This window comes from Labrus mixtus, chromosome 13 (assembly GCF_963584025.1).
Source record: "Labrus mixtus chromosome 13, fLabMix1.1, whole genome shotgun sequence".
Classification (NCBI taxonomy): Eukaryota; Metazoa; Chordata; class Actinopteri; order Labriformes; family Labridae; genus Labrus; species Labrus mixtus.
In genome coordinates this window covers 10,774,038-10,795,304 of record NC_083624.1, presented here as the reverse complement: position 1 = coordinate 10,795,304, position 21,267 = coordinate 10,774,038, and the positions used below count along the sequence as shown (strand labels likewise).

Below are 21,267 nucleotides of genomic sequence, written 5' to 3'. Positions count from 1 at the left end.
GAATTTTTGAGAAGGTAATGGATTCCGGTTCAGCGTTTTTACTGGCGACACTCATTAATTCTTCTTATCCTCTTCAGGAGGAGAAAATAAATTCCTAATGGAGCAGGAGGAGACTTAAAGAGCACAAACATGCAGCTCATCTTTATTATGATTCCCTGAATGACCCGAAATAGAAATATAAAGCTCTGCAAATGGACTTAAAAGGTCAAAAATGTCCCTGTTTATCTATATTAGAGTTTTCTGAGACACTATCATAATTCTCAGATAAAAACACACACATTCCCAGCAACAAGAAGTGCTTAAAAAAATGCATTCAGTTTATAATACTGATGAGAAAAAGCAATAACCAGCCGAAGACATTTACACAGCTGCATGACAGCCTCATGCTAATCCTGTTTGCTGTTCAGGACCCAAAATAAAGAACTCAAAATAGTCAATTTGTTCAGTTTCTTAAAGACACAAAAGCATGTAGACAGGTAGTGATGATGTCACTGCAAGACGTCAAAGTTCAGCGGTTTGTGAAGAACGCGTTTGATGATGTCATTGTTAAAAATGACCGGTTATTACACCTTTTGGAAACATGACCTTAAATCCTGTTGTGATGCGTTCAACATGGTCCATATTCAACATTAAAGATGTCAACAACATATAACAGGATGATGTGTGTGTGGAGGTGTGTGTCTCCTCCTCGGTCCTCGCCACCTGCAGCATGAAAGTAGAGCACAGAGCTCTTAATTGTGAACCTTTAGGAGTGAAACGAGCTGCTGTCACGAAGACACTGACGACTGCTCTGAATTTATCACGGCAGACGAGGTTTGACGTCCGCCATCAGCGATGCTCACTGACAGGCGTCCTGTGTTACTGAGACTGAGTGGTAATGACAGCCTGTCACAGCTGACGTGGCGTCATGTGGCTCCATCATGTGTGTGTGTGTGTGTGTGTGTGTGTGTATGAAGCCCGGTGTACGCTGTGTGATTGTGTAAAAGTTGAGGTGGAACGTCAACAAAGCTCATTTGTATGTGCTCACACCGTACGACCTGATTGTCGGGCACGACCTGAGCACTCACACTAAACGAGTTGAATCAGGACGGAGCGTTCACAATCGTCAACAGATGTTCAGTTGTCTCGCATGCCCGGCTCAAATACACGACTTTCTCTCTCACTCACACAAACACTCTGCATCACAGATTAGGTTTACCAGCAGCTAACTCATAACAAATACTCCCTGTCAGCTCGCTGCAGATATCTCCAGCCAGCGTTTCTTTCATAATCGAAGGGGGCATGCCTGCTGTTGCCATGGTGATTTCAGAAGCTGTCTGTCAGTTGTTGTGCAGACACAATCAGGAAAAAACTGTCCCAAAGTCTGAGAATCACCTCGTGGCTGTCAAAAGTGTCAGGAAATCATCAGACCGGTTGAGAGCAGTCGATCAGGCTGTGAGCGCTCGTCGTGCCTCAGTATACACTGCACGACCATCGACTGTAATGAAGCCTGAGTGCCGTCACGCGTCTGTTCCTGCAGGGGGCGCTGGAGTCCCATCGATGGCGGTCTCCGTGCTGGAAATGCTGTCTCAGCCTAACTTTCAGTCAACATAACGACAGGCTGAGAGCTGGAGCTGAGGCGGGTTTTAAACCTCCTGACAAACTGTTACACCGCGCCCGCCTGTCAATCAGGTCAGCTACACGTCTTATTGTGAATAATTCTTATACTTCATCAAATCAAAACGCATGAGTCATCAAAACATTCACCCCTCGTACAGTGTGTGCTGATCGAGACATGAGCTAATCAGACCTGTTTGTTTTTTTGAAAAAGGCTGTAAACATGTTAATCTCTTTTAAGAATTAGTGTTTAGTGTATGTGACTTCCTGTGCTTCTGCAGCCAGCCTCTAGTGGACACTCGAGGAACTGCAGGATTTTACACTCTGGTATCGGCTTCATTTTTCAACACAGGAGGTTGCTGCTTGTGCACAACTGAGGAATGGCAATCATGCTGAAATTCAGGGTGAAAAATGTAGTCGTTTCCTTTCACGCATGAAGAGTTTTTTTGTGCATGTGTGAAAACAACACAACTTTAAAAGTTTTACAGCAGCCCAGTACGTTTTTCTTCTTTTGATGTCGATGTGAAGGTTAAATGGTGAAGATGAAGAAAGTCTGGGAGGCATTAAGTCCTTACAAAGCCGCAGAATACAGAAGATAAACCTTAACGACACGTCAGCTGGATCGTATGAAATGATTAACCTTTATATCCTTTAACGATGCTTTGACTGAAAACAGCTAAATAAATGTACAAAATGCTGTTTATGGTTATCTTCAGCAGGAAGCTTTAAACATATGTTTGAACTGATCCAATCTTTCCCTGATTGGTTGTTGGCCGTACTATTGACGTGTGATTAAAAGCGATCACTTCTCAGATGTCACAGTTTGATCGTCTGTCCTGACGCTCGAGCAGTTTGGTCGTTTTTTCCTCTCGAGGCTGCTGTCAAAAGATCTGCTTTTAACTCTCGTTGGCTCTCGTAAGGAGGATAATTGCGCTCTTATCTCTGTCTGCTGTCACATAAATCTGAACTAAACAGCAGAACACATATTTTGTCTGCATCTTCCAGACATCTGCAGCGTCATGTTTTATCTTTGTTCCTGTCATTACAGTCATATTAGTGTTTCTCTCTCTGTCATCATTTTTTGGGGACAAACTTTTTTTCTGGTTTGAACGCCTCGTCAACCACACTGATGCCGGTGTGTCTCAGCGTGACTATTTATATCGTCACTAGACAACACCAAGCAGGAGTTGCACGCTCGTTAGAGGGTGACACAGGAGTATTCCCTGTGATCGCTGCACGACCATAGACTGTCTGCACGCCACCTCTACGATCTCCGTGCTCTAATGAACCTGCTGCATTATGTTTCCTGTTCTCCAGTATGTTCTTCTCCACTCTTTAGTTCAGATTGAGATTCTGTTCAATGACACATCTTACACTATATGCATTTGTAGAAAAAGGTCAGAAATAATCGACAGCACGCCATTTGTTTCTGTGAGCGTGTAAACACGTCGTTCATGAGGCAAAACAAAGAGTGTAACATGAAACGATCGGATGTGAAGATGATGATAGAGCAGAGGTTCAGTCTGAGATCGTGTCCTCAGACTCGTTTTTAATTTAAAAATGATTTAACTGTCACACAGAGGCCTGTTGCAGAAAAAATGAGAATTGAATTTGAGTCATCATTCTGCACACGCACGCACGCACGCACGCACACACACACACACACACACACACACACACACACACATGCACACATGCACACACAGTCTGCTGGAGCTGTCTGTCTGGCTTGCCCATGCATGAAACTTTTCAGCTTTTCCACTGCTCAGCCCTCTCTCACAGCTTATGGAAGCAAAGACATACACACACACATATTCCCACACACACACATTCCCATACACACACACACACACACACACACACACACACACACACACACACACACATTCCCATACACACACACACACACACACACACACACATTCCCATACACACACACACACACACACACACACACATTCCCATACACACACACACACACACACACACACACACACACACACACACACACACACACACACACACACACACACATTGTAACAGTGCGCTGCAGGCCTGAGGGAGCAGCTCGGGCCGCGTTCAGTCACTGTAACGTGTTTTCTGCTCTTCATCCATCACCAGCGTCTCCCTCACTCTGAAATAATTTTATTCCACACATCTTTGTAAAAACATTTCCACTCAGAGAAATGTGTAAGTGAATGAAGTTTTCCTGGCGTGTGCTCGTTCTTCACGAGGAGGACAGAGTCGGGTGTTTTATCTCTGTCTGCGTGATTTTATTTCCCTCTCGTTTAAATTCCATTTCTGCCTCGGTCTGAGACGTTCACCGCCCTCTGGGTGCGTCCTGATTCAGGAGCAGCTTCCTTTGAAGTTTGCATGTCAGGACCTCTACAGGTCGATGAGACCCGTCCTGCGGCAGAAACTACCGTGTACTGCAGAGCGAGTACAGACTGACTTTTTTTTTTTTTTTTTTTTGCATGAATTTCAGAATAGTCATCAGGTTTGTCCTTTGCAGCTCTGCTTGATTATGCATTCAGGCACAATTGTATTCCTGCATGTAGACAACATGGACAAAGTCTCAGTGACATCACCCATTGGTTACTGAAGCAGACATTTGAAGCCAGTGTCCGTCTCTAACTTTCGGTCAGCCTAACTCCAGGCACAGAGCTGGAGCTGAGGCGGGTACATCAAGTGGTCAGTAACGGTTTGCATTCATTGAAGAGGGTCAACATGAGACCGTGTACCAACAGAGGAGCTCAATAATAATAAAAAAAAAGTCATGCTTCAAATAAAGTCCTCGTACCTTGTGATGTAGTCAAGACCATGCTGACCGAGACCAAGACATACCTGGGACCAGAGTGCTCCAAGACCGAGTCAAGACCAAGACCAAGGCAGGGTGAGACCAAGACAAGACCAAGACATTTAGGGATCGAGACCGAGTCAAGACCTAGACATTTAGGGATCGAGACCGAGTCAAGACCAAGACATTTAGGGATCGAGACCGAGTCAAGACCAAGACATTTAGGGATCAAGACTGAGTCAAGACCTAGACATTTAGGGATCGAGACCGAGTCAAGACCTAGACATTTAGGGATCGAGACCGAGTCAAGACCAAGACATTTAGGGATCAAGACCGAGTCAAGACCTAGACATTTAGGGATCAAGACTGAGTCAAGACCAAAACATTTAGGGATCAAGACTGAGTCAAGACCTAGACATTTAGGGATCAAGACTGAGTCAAGACCAAGACATTTAGGGATCATGACTGAGTCAAGACCAAGACATTTAGGGATCGAGACTGAGTCAAGACCAAGACATTTAGGGATCAAGACTGAGTCAAGACCTAGACATTTAGGGATCGAGACCGAGTCAAGACCTAGACATTTAGGGATCGAGACCGAGTCAAGACCAAGACATTTAGGGATCGAGACCGAGTCAAGACCAAGACATTTAGGGATCAAGACTGAGTCAAGACCTAGACATTTAGGGATCGAGACCGAGTCAAGACCTAGACATTTAGGGATCGAGACCGAGTCAAGACCAAGACATTTAGGGATCAAGACCGAGTCAAGACCTAGACATTTAGGGATCAAGACTGAGTCAAGACCAAAACATTTAGGGATCAAGACTGAGTCAAGACCTAGACATTTAGGGATCAAGACTGAGTCAAGACCAAGACATTTAGGGATCATGACTGAGTCAAGACCAAGACATTTAGGGATCGAGACTGAGTCAAGACCAAGACATTTAGGGATCAAGACCGAGTCAAGACCTAGACATTTAGGGATCAAGACTGAGTCAAGACCTAGACATTTAGGGATCAAGACTGAGTCAAGACCAAGACATTTAGGGATCATGACTGAGTCAAGACCTAGACATTTATGGATCAAGACTGAGTCAAGACCTAGACATTTAGGGATCAAGACCGAGTCAAGACCTAGACATTTAGGGATCAAGACTGAGTCAAGACCTAGACATTTAGGGATCAAGACTGAGTCAAGACCAAGACATTTAGGGATCATGACTGAGTCAAGACCTAGACATTTAGGGATCAAGACTGAGCCAAGACCAAAACATTTAGGGATCAAGACTGAGTCAAGACCTAGACATTTAGGGATCAAGACTGAGTCAAGACCAAGACATTTAGGGATCATGACTGAGTCAAGACCTAGACATTTATGGATCAAGACTGAGTCAAGACCTAGACATTTAGGGATCAAGACTGAGTCAAGACCTAGACATTTAGGGATCAAGACTGAGTCAAGACCAAGACATATAGGGATCGAGACCGAGTCAAGACCAAGACATTTAGGGATCAAGACTGAGTCAAGACCAAGACATATAGGGATCGAGACCGAGTCAAGACCAAGACATTTAGGGATCAAGACCGAGTCAAGACCTAGACATTTAGGGATCAAGACCGAGTCAAGACCTAGACATTTAGGGATCAAGACCGAGTCAAGACCAAGACATTTAGGGGTCGAGACCGAGTCAAGATTAAGTGTGTGTTAAGCCTTATTAGCTGAAGAGATGTCCTGACCTGACATAAATAACATGTGAGCGTTTGTCGTAGCTTGTGGTCAACATTAATGCCGAACGACTTCAGGTGTGACTAATTGATCCTCTTTTTGCTGCTTTGAATCTTTTAATGAAGTCCATCTTCTCCTCCTTAATGAGAGCTGACTTTATGTTTTTAAAATGCAGAGCGGGTAAATAATGTACAGAAACATTGAAACGCCATCAGAGCGTCTCTTCAGGTGTTTGTTCTTTTGTCGTCTCATCAGGTGAACATGCCGGAGCTGGCCCTGCTGCGCTTCGTGGTTCTAGACGACGACTACATCGGAGACGACTTCATCGGCCAGTACAGCGTGGCCTTCGAGTGCCTTCAGCCCGGCTACCGTAACGTGCCCCTGCTGGGCCTGGCGGGAGACCCCTTACCACACACCAGCCTCTTCGTCCACGTGGCGATCACCAATCGACGGGGAGGCGGGAAGGCTCATCGGAGGGGTCTGTCGGTGAGGAGGGTCGGGAGGAGAGGGAGGGAGTACGTCTCGCTGAGACACACCGGCATCAAGGTGGTCGACGAGACGTTCAAACCGGCCAGCGCCCCGCTTAAAGAGGCGACTGACCTGCGGGAGGAGGCTCAGGTGAGCGGGAGAGGGTTTGGATTTACATGTCTTGTAATGTCTGAAATGCATATTTAGACTGCCAGTCCCAGAAAGAGAGACGTTACCTTTTAGTTTTATCACCCTGAAGAATCTAGATCAAAGCGTTTAGGGACAGGAGGGTGTAACGGCGTGGGTCTGTGCCTCGTGGTTAACAGTGTTCTGGAGAGCGTTGGAGTGTGTCATTACACGCAATTACACAAAACGTGACAGCCCTGTTTCACAAGTATAACAAAAAAAAGAGGTGAAAGAGAGAAACAGGAGGGAAACAATAGATAGTGAGACACACACACACACACACACACACACACACACACACACACACACACACGCCCGCCCAGGCATCCATCCAAACACGAGTCTGCTCTTTCTTTGCCAACTCGCTCCGATTATTTCTGCTCCGTCTGTAATTTGGCTGCACAACAGTCGAGGTGAAAACTGACTTTGTTTTCTGTCTGAACTCAAAAAGCCGCTTTAAGTCCTTTAATGGTCGCCACGAGCCGACGCATCAGAAGACCAGCATGCACCCATGGGTGCAGCTTTGATTGGGAAAGCGGAGACATTTTCTAAATTGGAATTCCTGCAAATTTCATTTCATCCATGTCTGAAAAAATGACAAAAAAAACTCTCTTGTGATTTCTAAAATCCTAATAATATATTTTTTTTATGTTCAACAACAAAGCGCTCCGTTTCAGAGCTAACCTGGTTTCCATTCTGTCCTCGCTCTGCCTGCTCTGAGCTCCGTCGCTCGCTCTGACAGGAAAATGAAAAATGTTCAGAGAGGATTTCTGGATTATCCAGAGGAACAGGACTTTATAGTTCCTGGAAAGACACGACCTCATTCACCTTCTTTAAACCAAGACGCAGGGACGGACTCGGACTCATAAAACATGGACTGTCTGCTCTGGTCATCCCGAAGGTGAAGGAGGAAATCAACCAAATGATTAGTTTAGTATTTATTGGCTATTTGAAAACTCCAGTATATCCATCCATCCATTATCTGTACCGCGTCTCCCGTTCTGGGCTGCGGGATGCTGGAGATGATCCCAGCTGAGCTCCACAAAACGGGCAAACATCAAGCGGTCACCATAAACTCTGTTTAACACATTCCTCACAGTCTGTCCTCCAAAACCGCTTGTTGACCGCTCGCTCAATCACTTCCGGGTCACTTCCAGCATTTGGTTCCTTTTCTGGCAAGATTCTGTCGTTTGTAAATCCGTCTCAGCGCTCGTTTCACATCTTGTACATTTGTTTTTAAAAATGTAAATTAGTTTTGTCCTTATTAAAAGTGCCACCGTAGGAAACTGAATCCTATGAATAGAATCTGTTGTATTTAAGGTCATGCAGGTTTTAAACTAGAAACGAGACTTCCTCTGTCCTATCACAAACCTCAATCTCTATATTCTTAGATGATGTCTTAGTTTAGTCCACCTGAGACTCAATAAGAAAGAGGAGAGGAGGAAGAAAGGGGAGGAAGTTGAGAGGAGGATGAGGAGAGGAGGAGGATAAGAGAGGACGAAGATGAGAGGAAGTGGAGAGAGGAGGAAGAGGAGAGGAAGTGGAGAGAGGAGGTAGAGGAGATGAGGAGGATGAGGAAGGATGAGAGAGGAGGAAGAGGAGAGGAGGAGGAAGAGGAGAGGAGGAGGAAGATTATAAAGGATCTATAAATACGAGCTAAAACAGAACCTGGTGGCATAGCACCCACCAGATTATCACTGAATACAAACGATGTAAGAGTGGGCGATGTGAGAAGCATCCTCTTTCGCTTCATTTCTGTTTTTAGAAATAAAAATCATCTCAAAAGGGCAAAAATACAGAAACCACGCTGCCCTGAACTTCAGATCGGCAGAGTGCCGTCGCCTTTTGTCTTGGCCAAAAAGTTATCCTCAATCCTGCCGACAGACAAACAGACAAAAGCTTAAAAGAGGATGAAGTGTGCATTTTCTGACGGTACAAAAGGACCAACGTTTGTAACCATTCACACGGGGTTAAATGTGTGCGTCCGCACGGCTTTAGTAGTCCAGATTTAGATTTAGATTCAGTCACATTTAAAAAAGGGGTTGGGGTTCAAGATCTACAACAGCAAGAAACATCTCCCTGAATGGTTGAGCAGCCTCCTCAATGATAAACGGTATCAAAATCTCTATCAGGAGATAAATCCTTATCATGTCATGTATCACACCGACCCTGAAACGAGCTCCCTCCATCACACACACACAAACACACACACGTGCACACACACACACACACACACACACACACACACACACACACACACACACATAATCACATTTTCACAAACAGCTTTTAATCTGCCGGCTTCAGCCTCATTGTCCTCTCTCTCCGACTTGAACCTCTGTCTCATGCGTCCAGCTGTGGCCTCATCTGCCATGGTCACTTATTATACAGCATCTACATTCTGCTATTGGTAACACAGCCACACACACACACACATGGATGCACACACAGCCACACTCACTCCATGCAGGTGAGGCGTGATAATTGCTGGTCCAGTTTGGAGCTCTGCCAGGTGGTAAATTGTGTTCACTTGTTCAGCAGAGGTTATTTTTCTAGTGTTTTTGCATGAACATAAATACACTTTTTTAATGATGACGTGACCTGATTTTAAAAAAAAAAAATTGGCATATTGACTAAAGATTTTTATTCCCTTGTACTTCTCTGGACTGCTAACTGACCCACCTGTGCATCCTGACTCACCTGCAGCAGAGGAGAAAGGCTCTAAATGTTGTAATTATTCTGTTCCACATGAATGCAAAAAGCTCTGAAGCTCAGTTGGATTTCAGAGGATTACAAGCAGCAACGACTGCCGTATTGATTTTATTCACAGGAGAGGGGAAGTGTGTGTGTGTCAACCTTTCTGACCTTTTTCCTACCTTAATTTTACAGCTAGAACTTTTCCTCCTCCCTCCACCTCATCTCTTCATCTGTCTGTGTTTTCTATTCATGCGTCTCCAGAGCACGACGGCCAGCTTCAAGGAGCAGTGTGGGCTCCCCACGGTGGCCAAACTGAAGCAGTGCATCCAGAGCCTGACCACGAGGCTGCAGAGTCCCGAGGGCCCGATGGGGGCCACCATGGTGCTGAGGGACGGGTACCCGTGTCTGGAGGCTCTGGTCAACCTCTCCGAGCCGACGCGTAAACTGCTCGCTGCCTACGACACGGTGAGTAAGAGGAAACAGGAAGATCTGCAAGAAAGTGTTCTGGTATGTTTCTGAAATTAGAGACAAATGTCTACTTCACCGACTGAAAGCAGACTGACCTTTAAGTCATTCAAGACCTATAGGACAGTCTGCAGGGGCGGCTGTGGCTCAGAGTCCGTCGTCGTCTGTCAACCGAAGGTCAGGGGTTCAATCCCCAGCTCCTGCAGCAACATGTTCGATGTGTCCTTGGGCAAGCAAGCTTCATCCCTTTGAATCTCTTGCATGATTCCCCACCAGCTTCGACGTCATCTTTTCTTATTGTTTCGTTTTAAACCCGTTTCAGTGTAACTTACAGGCTGTGCGTTTAAGAATCTGTAACATTTAGCCGGCTTATTCCAGGGATGATCACAACCCGCTAATTTTAAACGGACATGAATAGTTTCAGGTTCAGAGTCTCAACGTCTGCAGGTGAATGGTGCCTAATTGGATTGCAGAGTGCGGCTCTAGTTAGCAGCAGTGCTGGCACCACCAGCCTCCGGCTCTCCTTGCAGCTTAATGTCCACATACATGTGCAGGATGTTACAAATGACATAAGAAGAAGCGAGAATGTGTATTTCTGATGTTGATCACGCTGCATGTCCATGTGTTTTAAAAAGAGGAAAGACAAGAGGGTTAGCAACACGAGAAGAAGATTCATTCGCCCCTCTTGGAAAATCTCTGTTCTTGCTGAATATGTTCGATGGAGTTGGATCACATTTGAGGCCATCAGAGTTTTCATACTGTGTAATGTGACACACGACGCTGCATAACTCAGCGTGCTCACACAGACCCACATGCAAATCCTCCGTCCTGAGTCATTAAATATGCAGGAGACACTCAGCCACACTCCTCCTCACTTACACACACACACACACACACACACACTGACTATCAGCTGTGTGTGTCCTCCTCCTCCATCTCTTCTTGCATCAGATCAGGCTGAATCTCTCCCACCTGTTTCAGCGCTCAGATGTTACACCTACACACACCTCGGCACAGAGAGAGAGAGTGTGTGTGTGTGTGTTCGAAACATCACTTTGCATTTGTTGACGGTTGAGTGTGGATGTAGGAAATGTGAGCTCAGCGGGTCAGTGTCACGTCGCCACAGTCGCTGTGAACTTCCAGGCGTAAATCACACCTCCTGAGGCTGAGTCACCGTCACACATCGCCCTCCTCTCTCTCTCTGTCGCCGGTCTTCAGTCCTCTCCTTCATTTTTCATTTCTATCAACAGATTCTTCGAGGTTTGTTGGCGTCAACGGGAGAAAATGTGTCTCGACTTAACCCTGTGAGGATGAGACCGTCAAATGATTGTCAGGAAATGTAATTCTCTGAATCTTTTTTGTGCTTCTGGTGCCTTTATTATTGAGATAGGACAGTGGATAGAGTCTGAAATCAGGGAGAGAGAGAGAGTGGGGAAAGGAGACGCGGGAAAGGAGACACAGGTCAGATTTGAACCCGGGCCGCCCGCTTGGAGGACACTATCTTCAATACATGGGGCGCTTGCACTAACCACTGCGCCACCAGAGCCCCGAGAAATTGAAAAACACTTTGTGAGAAAAAACACCAACATCAGATTTGTCATTGTGTTACAACAGGTTTCATATAAAAACTATAATAAAAGGCAGTAGTTCTCAACTGGTGGGTCAGGACCCAAAAGTGGGACGTGGAGCCGTTTTCTGAGGGTCACAAACATGCGCCAAGTCCATAAACGGCTTTTTCCAAGCTGTTTTTTTTTGTTCTGTTTCTTTGTTCTATCACACTTTTTACCGTTTTGGGTTCAAACACCCGACAACATTTCTGGCTGCTTCCCCCCCTTACGGTTGATTTAGTTCTCAGGAGACTCTGATACTTAAAGCTCTCTGTTTGAGGAAGTGAACTCTAACTTTCTGTCCGTCTCCTGCAGATGATTGCAGCTCAGAAACAGCTCATCGAGAACGCAGATGGTGTTCAGGAGAGGATCGCCCAGGTGCAGAGAGAAGGTACAAACTGAGTGAATATGGACGTTATGAATATGAATGCTCATGAGTTTAAAAAAAACAACAAGTGTGCAGAATGCTTAACGATGAACCAACTGTGTCAGAAACGCGAGGAGCTTGATGTAAAGAGGCGCCTCCTTTGAGAATAAATCAGTGAACAAAGAAGACACAGAACTTTCTGTTGATTCATCAAGTCTGTCAGTTTGGGCTCATTTTGAACTCTTTTCTGTTACTTTCTAATGTTTTGTTTTTCCTCTATTTGCACTGTTTTTTTTTTACAGGATTCAATCAGAGGGTGGGTCTGTTAGTTTAGAGGGTTTGGAAGCTGCTCGTAAGACTTCAGACTTTTGTCTTTAACTTGAGATCTCTTCAGCCTGGCTCACACTGAAGGATCATCGGGCTGATTTGATGTCTGATTCCTCCTTCCCGACAATCGCTCCCGACTCGAAGCTGCTCTGAACCGATTATCTGCCCAGACTATCTTGTAGTGTGAGTCGTCCAAAGATCCACTCATAACGTCTCTGATCTGCCCGGAGACTGTTTGTTATTTCAGACGTGTTTATAGGATTTAAAATCTTGACGGTAACATCATGAAAGGGTCTGGTGGAAGTCATGTGTGACAACAATCACAGTGACAGACAAGAGAGGACAATAATAAGTGGACAGAAGTGGCGACCGGCGGAAGGACGCATCCCGCACAGGTGCGCTGCCTTTATGACGGTTACATAAACCTCCAGCTCTCACTGAAGAACAGACAATACGGGTTGTCCGTGTCTCCCTGAACTTTTCTTAACCCAAACTGTTTTTTTAATGTTTTCTCCTCTCGACAAAAATAATTAAAATCACAAATTGTTTACTTGAGGTCATGTGAGATGCGTTCCTCCATCGGGCACGATAATCTTAATAAACTCCTGTAGTCTGTGATGTGTTATGATTTTCATATCTCGTCGTGTGATTCTCCTGATGTGAGTGATGTGACCCGAATTCAAGATCAGTAAGGGTTTTAAAACTCCTGCAGCGAGCCGGGCTTTACGTTCCAGGTGAAGTTTTACAGTTTGAAATCTCTACAGGGAGTATGGAGAGCATGGAGAAGTTCTTCTCAGCCAAAGACAGATATTTTTAGACTCTCTCGTTTCCTCAGACGATTCCTGACCTTTAACTGTCGATGTAAATGTCATGACCACAGTTTGCTTTTGTAAATATGTAAATCCAGATTCTGACAAACAAACAGACACAACAGTTTGTTTACACTCAGTCAGTCACAGAAACAGTGCACTGACATACTTATATTTCTGTTTTTAATGGTAGCTGCTCCCCGTCTCTGTAAAGTGACACACAGCTCATGTTTGTGTTTGGCGTTTTTTTTTTTCAGGGATGGACTTTCATGAAGAGCTGTCCCGGCTCGGGGAGAAGGAAGGACTGAAGGGACGCAAACAAAGTAAAGCTGTGGAGAGTTTCACCTGGAACATCACCGTGCTGAAGGTGAGGTCATACTACCACATTAGACTACATGTAAATATCTCTCTGAGTCATGACTGTCTACAATGAGTGAGAAGCTCGAGTCCCGCTGGCTGTGTTGTTGTGAGAGATGTGTTTACATGGACGGGACGGCCGGCTCCTCCCCTTGTGTATAAAAGCTGTTTTAGTCAAGGACTAGAGAGAAGAAGAAGAACATACTCACTGATTATTTGGATGTCATGTAAGAGTTTTTAGATCACGCTCATTCTGTGTCAGTTTACATGCAATGTGAAGCTACGAGCTAACTAAAGAGCGCTAACATTAGCATTAGCAGGACAATTTTGTCCACCGCTTGAGCTTAATCGTGCTTAAGTATGATGTGTTCTAATTGATAACTCCTTCATGTGAACGTGAGTGGAGAGGGGTTGGAGGTGTGTCTCTGGAGGAGAGCGGAGGCTTCAGTATGGAGGAGGTGTGGCCAAACAGCAGTTTGTTTTGGTTTCATGCTGGTGCTCAAGAGCGACATCTACTGGATGAAGAAGTTACACATTTTTCCTTAAATAGACAAATATTTTCTTCACAGCTTGGTGGAAACCAAAAACTAAAAACACGGTTAAAAGCAGCTTTTTAGGTCTGGCCTTCTAATAATCTCACCTGAGGAAACCTGAGCTAAAACTTGTACTACTGAACGCACACATTACCATAAGTTGTAATAAATTGTGAACATGTGTTTTTCCCTCTTCTGCAGGGTCAGAGCGATCTGCTACGGGGCGCTAAGATGGATTCTCTGGACGCTCTGAGGCAGCTGGCTCTGGCGTGTGAAGCCTGTGGTCTCACCTCCTCCAACTCCTCGTCCTCCACCTTCTCCAGCGCCGAGCTGCACTACACCTCCCACCCTCTGTCAGGACGCCGGAGCAGCACGCATGGAAACGGACGCATCTGACACCCCCCTCCCCCCCACCCCTCCCGCCCCCCTCCCGCCTCGGGTCAAGCGTGCTGCCAAAGACGAACAGTGAGCGGACGGAATAATTACAGAGTGTGAGGAGATACTAGAGCGAGAAGTAAAGGCGCGGGTGTGAAGAGCTCCTCAGGAGACGGAGGATGGTTTCCCCTCATCCAGTGCAGTAAGAGTCTAGACGAGTCTAGACCGCAGCAGTAAATCTGTTAAAGCCTTACGGGAGTCTATTAATGAATCACTGAAGGTCCGGCCTGCTGAAAGGCTTTTTATGAATGTCGAAGAGGACACCCCACACGGGTCCTTGAACACCACACAGCTCCTGCTAATATTAAGGGGAGAAAATGTCTCGATGTTGTAACTCTGCAGGTTTTCTCTCCGTAGATTTATTTGTGAGAGCGGGGCCGTCGCTGGGCGGACTCCAGGGTCCATTTGGTGTTTCATTTCAGAGGTTTGAAATACAGAACAGACGGGGGGTAGGATTATTATCTGCCTCAGTTATTCAACTCGTCCTCTGGAAGACAACAAGACTACCTGAGTGTGTGTGTGTGTGCTCATTTGTGCTTACAGTTTTGCAAACAGGGGAAAGAAACCAGGCAGCTTAGATTTTAAGTCAAATACAATTTCTCTTTCTGCCACACTGCAAGCTAACGCATGCTAGCACAAGCTAACCACGGGTGTTTGTCACCTGCCTGTCCAACAGGAAGCAGACCAATTCCACTTCCACGGGTAAAAGCCAGCACAAAGTTCACCCTCGTTTTAGATGTTATTTTGAGACATGTCCCTGATTGGCTGAAATTTGGAATCGGTATCCTGCTCTTCTGTCTGCGTCAAATCTCTCCAATGCAAGTGACAGGATGAATATTAGATGAAAAAATTGACCTTGTCGGAAGTATTAAGAGTTTTTTAACAATGTATGTGAGTCTGGGGAAAGGTGGAAAAGTCAAAACATTGAGCTGAATATTTGCAGATTTCATCTAACTGAGTGCATGCGTTATTTTCTAGACGTCAGTGTCACCGTGAAATCTGACTTCTATTCATCTTCTCCGGTCGCTCTGAAAGGCTGAACCGCTCCCTAACAATGACCCCGAAGAGGTACATGACTACACGAGGATTACTCCACTTTCTAAACTTTAACTAGAGTGCAGAAAGATCGCCTTGCAACCCTGAGAACACAAAACACACACACACACACACACACACACACACACACACACACACACACACACACACACACACACACACAGAGGATCTTGTTATCTCCAGCTGACAGCCTTTGAGCCCGTTGTGTTCGGCTGAAACACGATGAACGACATGTAGCTGAGAAGAGACGCTGTAATTGGAGAAGTTGCGGATGTGTGTTTGTGTGTGTGTGTGTGTGTGTGTGTGTGTGTGTGTGTGTTGATACTGTAGTACTCCGTGTGTGGATCACATAAACCTCCTCCCGGCGCCGACATGCAAGCTAATGGCCGCTCAGTGTGTGTGTTTGGTTGTGTGTACAGAGAACAGATTGTTTAATGTAGCAATATGATTGGGAGGAAATTACAAGAATGTGTACTGACTGAAAACTTTAAGCTTAGTGATGTTTATCAATGTGTGTGAAAATTACAAAAATAGCGTCCAGCAGGTGCTACTGATCCAACTGGTAGTGCGTACCTGTCGTCAGTGACGGTGTTCCCCTCGGCCTTTGACTGTAACTGTTTTATCTCTAAACACAGGAGAACACCGGTTCTTAATGTGCTCATGTTTGTGTGTTAGGTGAAATTCTGCGTCTCAACCAATCTTGACAAACGTTTGACAAAAAGCTAATTTAACAGGATCAGATTCAACTTCTTGAATTCTGTGTTCTGTGGTTAACTAAATGTTGATTTTCAGGTTTATAGGCAGAAAGAGGTTCCGCGTTTTGTCCAATAATGGCTATGATGTTTCACCGACAGTTTAAAGTTCTAGTGTGTAAACACGGGTTAGAAGACGTGGTGACCAGGGGAACTATCATTTGAAGCATCAAGTTTGGGATCTAGGTCATGGCCATCTTGTTGTTTTTTTGGAGCTAGATGCAACTGTATTCAAAGGTTTGCTTAAGTTGGGTGTGTTGCTACAGTGAGTTAGTGTGTTAATCTGATTTCTGGTCAACAATATCTCATTACACTTAAAGGAGCAGTATGTAGCTCTGGCACCTAGTGTTTAAAATCGGGACTGCAGTCCAAATTCTAAACATTGTAGAGAGCTGTCTCCCCCCCCCCCCCCCCCCCCCCCCCCCGCTCTCTAGAGTCGATGCTCATGCAGGTTGCCATGTGGTGGACACTGAAGCTTCAGTGTTTAGCCAGCTCTGCATCGGTCTGTAAACCTTTCTGCGTTCTAACCTCTCTCCATTTTTCAAAAGTTAGACACGTACCTGGCAAGAAAATTTAAGAACTCCTTCTCTTGTTTTTTCTATGGAAGCAAGACTACATTCATCCTCACATTTTATTTCACTCCATTTTCTCATGATAAGGAATAATCTCAACTGTTTGTCTTTTTATTTCGAGTTAACAACGCTGGTTTTCCCATGATAACAAGTTACATGTTTTCGATACCTTGAGAAAACGACTGAAATAAACTTGTTATCACATGAAAACCAGCGTTGCTCTCCTGAGATAACGACTTAAATAAGTCGAGATCGAGGGAAAACAACCGGATTATGGATGCATGTCCTCTTGGGGTTTCCATATTTTCCTGATTTTGTAACCATGAAAAGGTTTTTTTATTTACTTCAGTTCAGCGTTTATTTCTTTAGACTGAAAGCACGGCGACTTTTGAAAAGACATGTTGAATGTTTCCGGAGAGGAAATAACAGCTCACCAGCAGGTGGCGCTCTGCAGCAGAGAGGATGTTTATGAACACTTTACTCACCTGTTTAACCCTTAAAGTGCTTGTGCAGAACTACTGTATGTTCCGACGACGCCCCAGATTTTAAATTTGTGTTGCCTTTTTCTTATCTGCAGAAAATGTCCCTTTTTTAAAACGCTCTCCCCCGTCCTCGTGTTCCTGCTGCTTTTTCCGGAGGCTGCAGGTGGGAGCTGAGTCACCGCCGCAGGAGGAGGCTGACCTAATAACATTTCCACGAGTGTGTTTGTGTGTGCGTGTGTCTAAGAAAAGTAGATGACATGTACTGAAGGGAGAGCAAAGGTTGTTGAAGAAGAAGAAGAAGAAGAAGGGGGTGAAATTGGATGAAGTTTAGATGCAGGTGTGTTCGCTGGGCTCACCTGCAGAGCGTCATAATTGGCTGTGAGTAGCAGACGGAGTGACAGCACCTGCTGTGTCCATCTATTAATACTCACCCTGACTCACAGGACGCCCCGGGATGGGTGCTTATGTCTCTTATAAAACCACGGTGCCCTAATCCCTGACCTGAAAATGCAAACTGGTTCATTGCCAAAATATTCACCAATGTTTCTCTCAAATCGACAGAATCTTCAGATGCTTTTCAGATCATATACATTTAATAATAGTGCAGTATGTGTCCATGTATAGAGCCAAGAAAAGGAATAAATCGGTAAAAGAATAAAGAAATAAATCCCGAAATATTTGAAATAGAAGTTACTGATAAAGAAGTGGAAATGTCGAGACAAAGATTAAAAGAGATTTATTCATTTTCATGCTTATTTCTTAATCCATCCATCCATTATCTGCACCGCTTTTCCCGTTCGTGTTCGGCTCGCGGGGGGCTGGAGCCAATCCCAGCTGTGGGAGGTGGACGAGAGGCGGCTCACACCCTGGACTGGTAGCCAGAGACAGACAACCAGCCACACTCACATTCACACCTACGGACACTTTAGAGTCACCAGTTAACCAAACTAGCATGTCTTTGGACTGTGGGAGGAAGCCGGAGTACCCGGAGAGAACCCACACATGCACGGGGAGAACATGCAAACTCCACACAGAGAGGCTCCTGTCAGACGTGGATTCAAACCAGGAACTTCCTTGTTGTGATGCAAACCACTGCACCACTGTGCAGCCCTTAATGGCATCATTGACATGCAAAAAAAACACAACAAGGATATTTTAACTTGTTCTCTTTTTAAATTGTACTCATCTATTAATAGTTTTAAATTCACATTTTTTCCTCCTTTTCCATCTTTTTTTTTGGGTGTCTTCTTTTTGGCCCTGCTGTGACTCCGTACCCTCTGTCTGTCACAGGTGTGTTTACCTGCAGGGAGGACCTGTGGGCATTAATGATGCAGCAGCTGCAGTAAAACAAACCGCAGTATTACCTTTCTGTATTCTGGTTTTCAGGCCTGCTGACAAACTGGGTCAGAGAAGCGAACAGGTGAGAGCAGAGAGACAGAAAGAGTCAGCTTTCAGTAATTAGACCGAGTTAACTGTGACCGTCACGCTCCGAATAATTCATTAAGGTATACTGTATTTACAGGACGCTGTGTTCGACAGTGATGCCTCTCTTGCTTACGTATACCAGAGGGAGACGCTAATTTGTAGCTCTGATGACCCAGAAGAACAAAAGAGGAGATTCTGAAAGATTTAACTTTTCACTTTGAAACATGCAAAACACATGTTTTTAAATATATAGATACGGGTCGTCATGATGCCAGTCATCTAAACTTAAAGATACAATATGTAGAATTTTATTCTAAATTTACACTAAAATATCTAAATTTATTTATTTTGTCCCTTTAGGCTTCCCGTAGATAGTCGTCCTCAGTGTCTCCCTGTAGTCTCAGTGATCTAAAAGAAGAACACTGCTGCATCTTTGAATGTCTCATTTCACTTTAACAAACTCTCAGACAGCTCAGCTGACGAGTTGCATCATGACCTAATGATAATGTCTCTTTTACTAAAACTCAGTGTGATGAATCTCTTCTATCAACCAAGTTTCAATACCCCAAAGCTTACAAAAAAGGCACTGTCACACAACCTTGGATAAGCGGAAGAAAATGGACGGCTGGTTTAATAATTTCGTCTTCATGTTTCCACATTTTTTTCTTTAATCTAAGAGTTTTACAGATATTTTTTTAACTCACATTTTGCTTTTCTCATCTGCTCTTCTTTGTGATGACACTTTAATTTGAAGGGTTATTCTTTTTTTTATGGCGCTCATACGATTCCATACTGATAGGTCCACTCACTGCAGTGCTTTGAATAATGTTCAGTCTCTCGTGTGTGACCCGACGCTGCACCCTGATGCCTGACGTGAGAACTTCTCGACGTCCCTTTACTCCCTCAAACATATAAAAAAAAAGCGTAAACGTCCGTCTCTCACTGTGATACAGTTTCACTTGAAAGGATGTTGAGTTTGAGACTGGACCAGTGATACTTTGGGGTGTTTTGTGTCTCTGTTGAACCCACGTGTCTTAGTCTACAGCTCGCCTTCTCTGTGCTCTTCAGTGTGTGATGCTACCTGTCTTTGCAGACCAGTGGTGAAATATAGCGCTTACTAATAATAATTTGAATAACAGAGAGTTCTTTCTAACAGTCTTAGTGTGTGGACAAAGTTGTGTAAAAGACTTGGAAACCTGCCAGAGGTGTTTTAGGTTCTGTATAACGCGTGGCATCTGCAGCGTCCGTACGCGTGTTTTCACAGCTAACCTTTAATCCAGTGTTTGAACCCTCTCAGCTCTTCTTACAGTCACTGTATGTTTTTGTATAATAGAACCAAAAAAAACACCAAAAAATATTTATTGAAGTGTGTTTTAAAAACCATGAATAAATATAATAATTAAACGGACCTTGCTTTTATTTTGAAAAGCTACTGTGTTTTCTATCTGACAAGTATTCGTATAACAAGAATATGTATTCCTGACTAAATAAAGTTATCTTTTCCTGATCACATCCTCCTGTCGCCTCCGCTTTATATCTTTTCATGTGTGGTGTGTCTCTCCTGTTAGGCTGATATCTAACTTTTATTTTTTTGTTTTGTTATTTTTGGGGTCTTTTGCCTTTATTAAATAGGACTGTTGAAGGCGGACAGGAAACGTTATGAAAAAGTTTAAACAGTCTATGGTTTAATCATAATGAACACAGATCAGAGTCACAGGACTGCCACTCCAAGTGCGCATGCTCAACAGTGACCCCCCACTTTTTCGGCGGCTCTAGTTCCGGAAGTAAATTTCCCCATTCAAATAAATCTTCACTTGACATTTTAGAAAATATATTTTTATTAAGAGACTGAAACCTGTAACCATGACAACCGGATAATCATGAATATGAAACATTTTATTCGGAGTAAAAACGGCGTTAAAAAAACCTCATAGGGCGTTACGTAAAAACGTAAACGGCTCCATCCGGGTATTTTGTCGAGCGGGAAACTGGATTGTTCAAACGGCAGTAATGTAAAAAATGTAACGTTTTAAAATGTTTAAATGTTTATTTCCACATCACTCAACATTACTTTGGTGAGTACCACGTTATCGTAACCGATTAAAATCATAATGCGAACATACATATTTGACCCCAAAGGTAGAGAAGCCTCACATCTCAGTTAATATGTTAGGGTGTTGTCATAGTGTTGCTAAGCGACGCATTTCTACTGTACAGTTGATGTGGCTTGTTTCAGGCATACAGCTGTGTTAAATAGAAAATGTGACTACAGTTCAAATTATGTTGCTTTTGGACCCCATTATTTCCTTCTGAGGTGCCTTTTAACAGATTATTGATTAAATATAAATCTTTGAACTCTTCTAAACTGCATCTGCTCCCTAATTTTGCATTAAATCCCATGTAATTTAAATCAAGGATAATCTCTGATCGTTTTTGTAGCTCACAATGGGCCGCTGAGGATGACTTTGCATAACAGTAGGCTAAGCATGGATGGTCCATTAATGGTGAAAGCAATGAGGTTTTATTACCTAATATATTTTTTAAAGCGTTTCATTTTCCTGTTTTTCTGGCGTTTCATAAACAAAATGGATTATATGACGTCATCAC

At 44.2% G+C, this 21,267-nt stretch overlaps 1 protein-coding gene across 1 annotated transcript in view; it reads left to right on the top strand.

Moving 5' to 3' along the window:
• plcl1 (phospholipase C like 1) overlaps positions 1–20,172 on the top strand; it is an 82,002-nt gene extending 61,830 nt beyond the window's left edge. The window contains exons 8-13 of the mRNA XM_061053693.1: positions 6,378–6,740; positions 9,735–9,938; positions 11,861–11,936; positions 13,306–13,415; positions 14,140–16,510; positions 16,730–20,172. Coding sequence (XP_060909676.1) covers positions 6,378–6,740; positions 9,735–9,938; positions 11,861–11,936; positions 13,306–13,415; positions 14,140–14,334 — 948 coding nt within the window. The 3' untranslated portion in view covers positions 14,335–16,510; positions 16,730–20,172. The remainder of the gene's footprint in view (positions 1–6,377; positions 6,741–9,734; positions 9,939–11,860; positions 11,937–13,305; positions 13,416–14,139; positions 16,511–16,729) is intronic.
• The last annotated feature ends 1,095 nt before the right edge of the window (positions 20,173–21,267 follow it).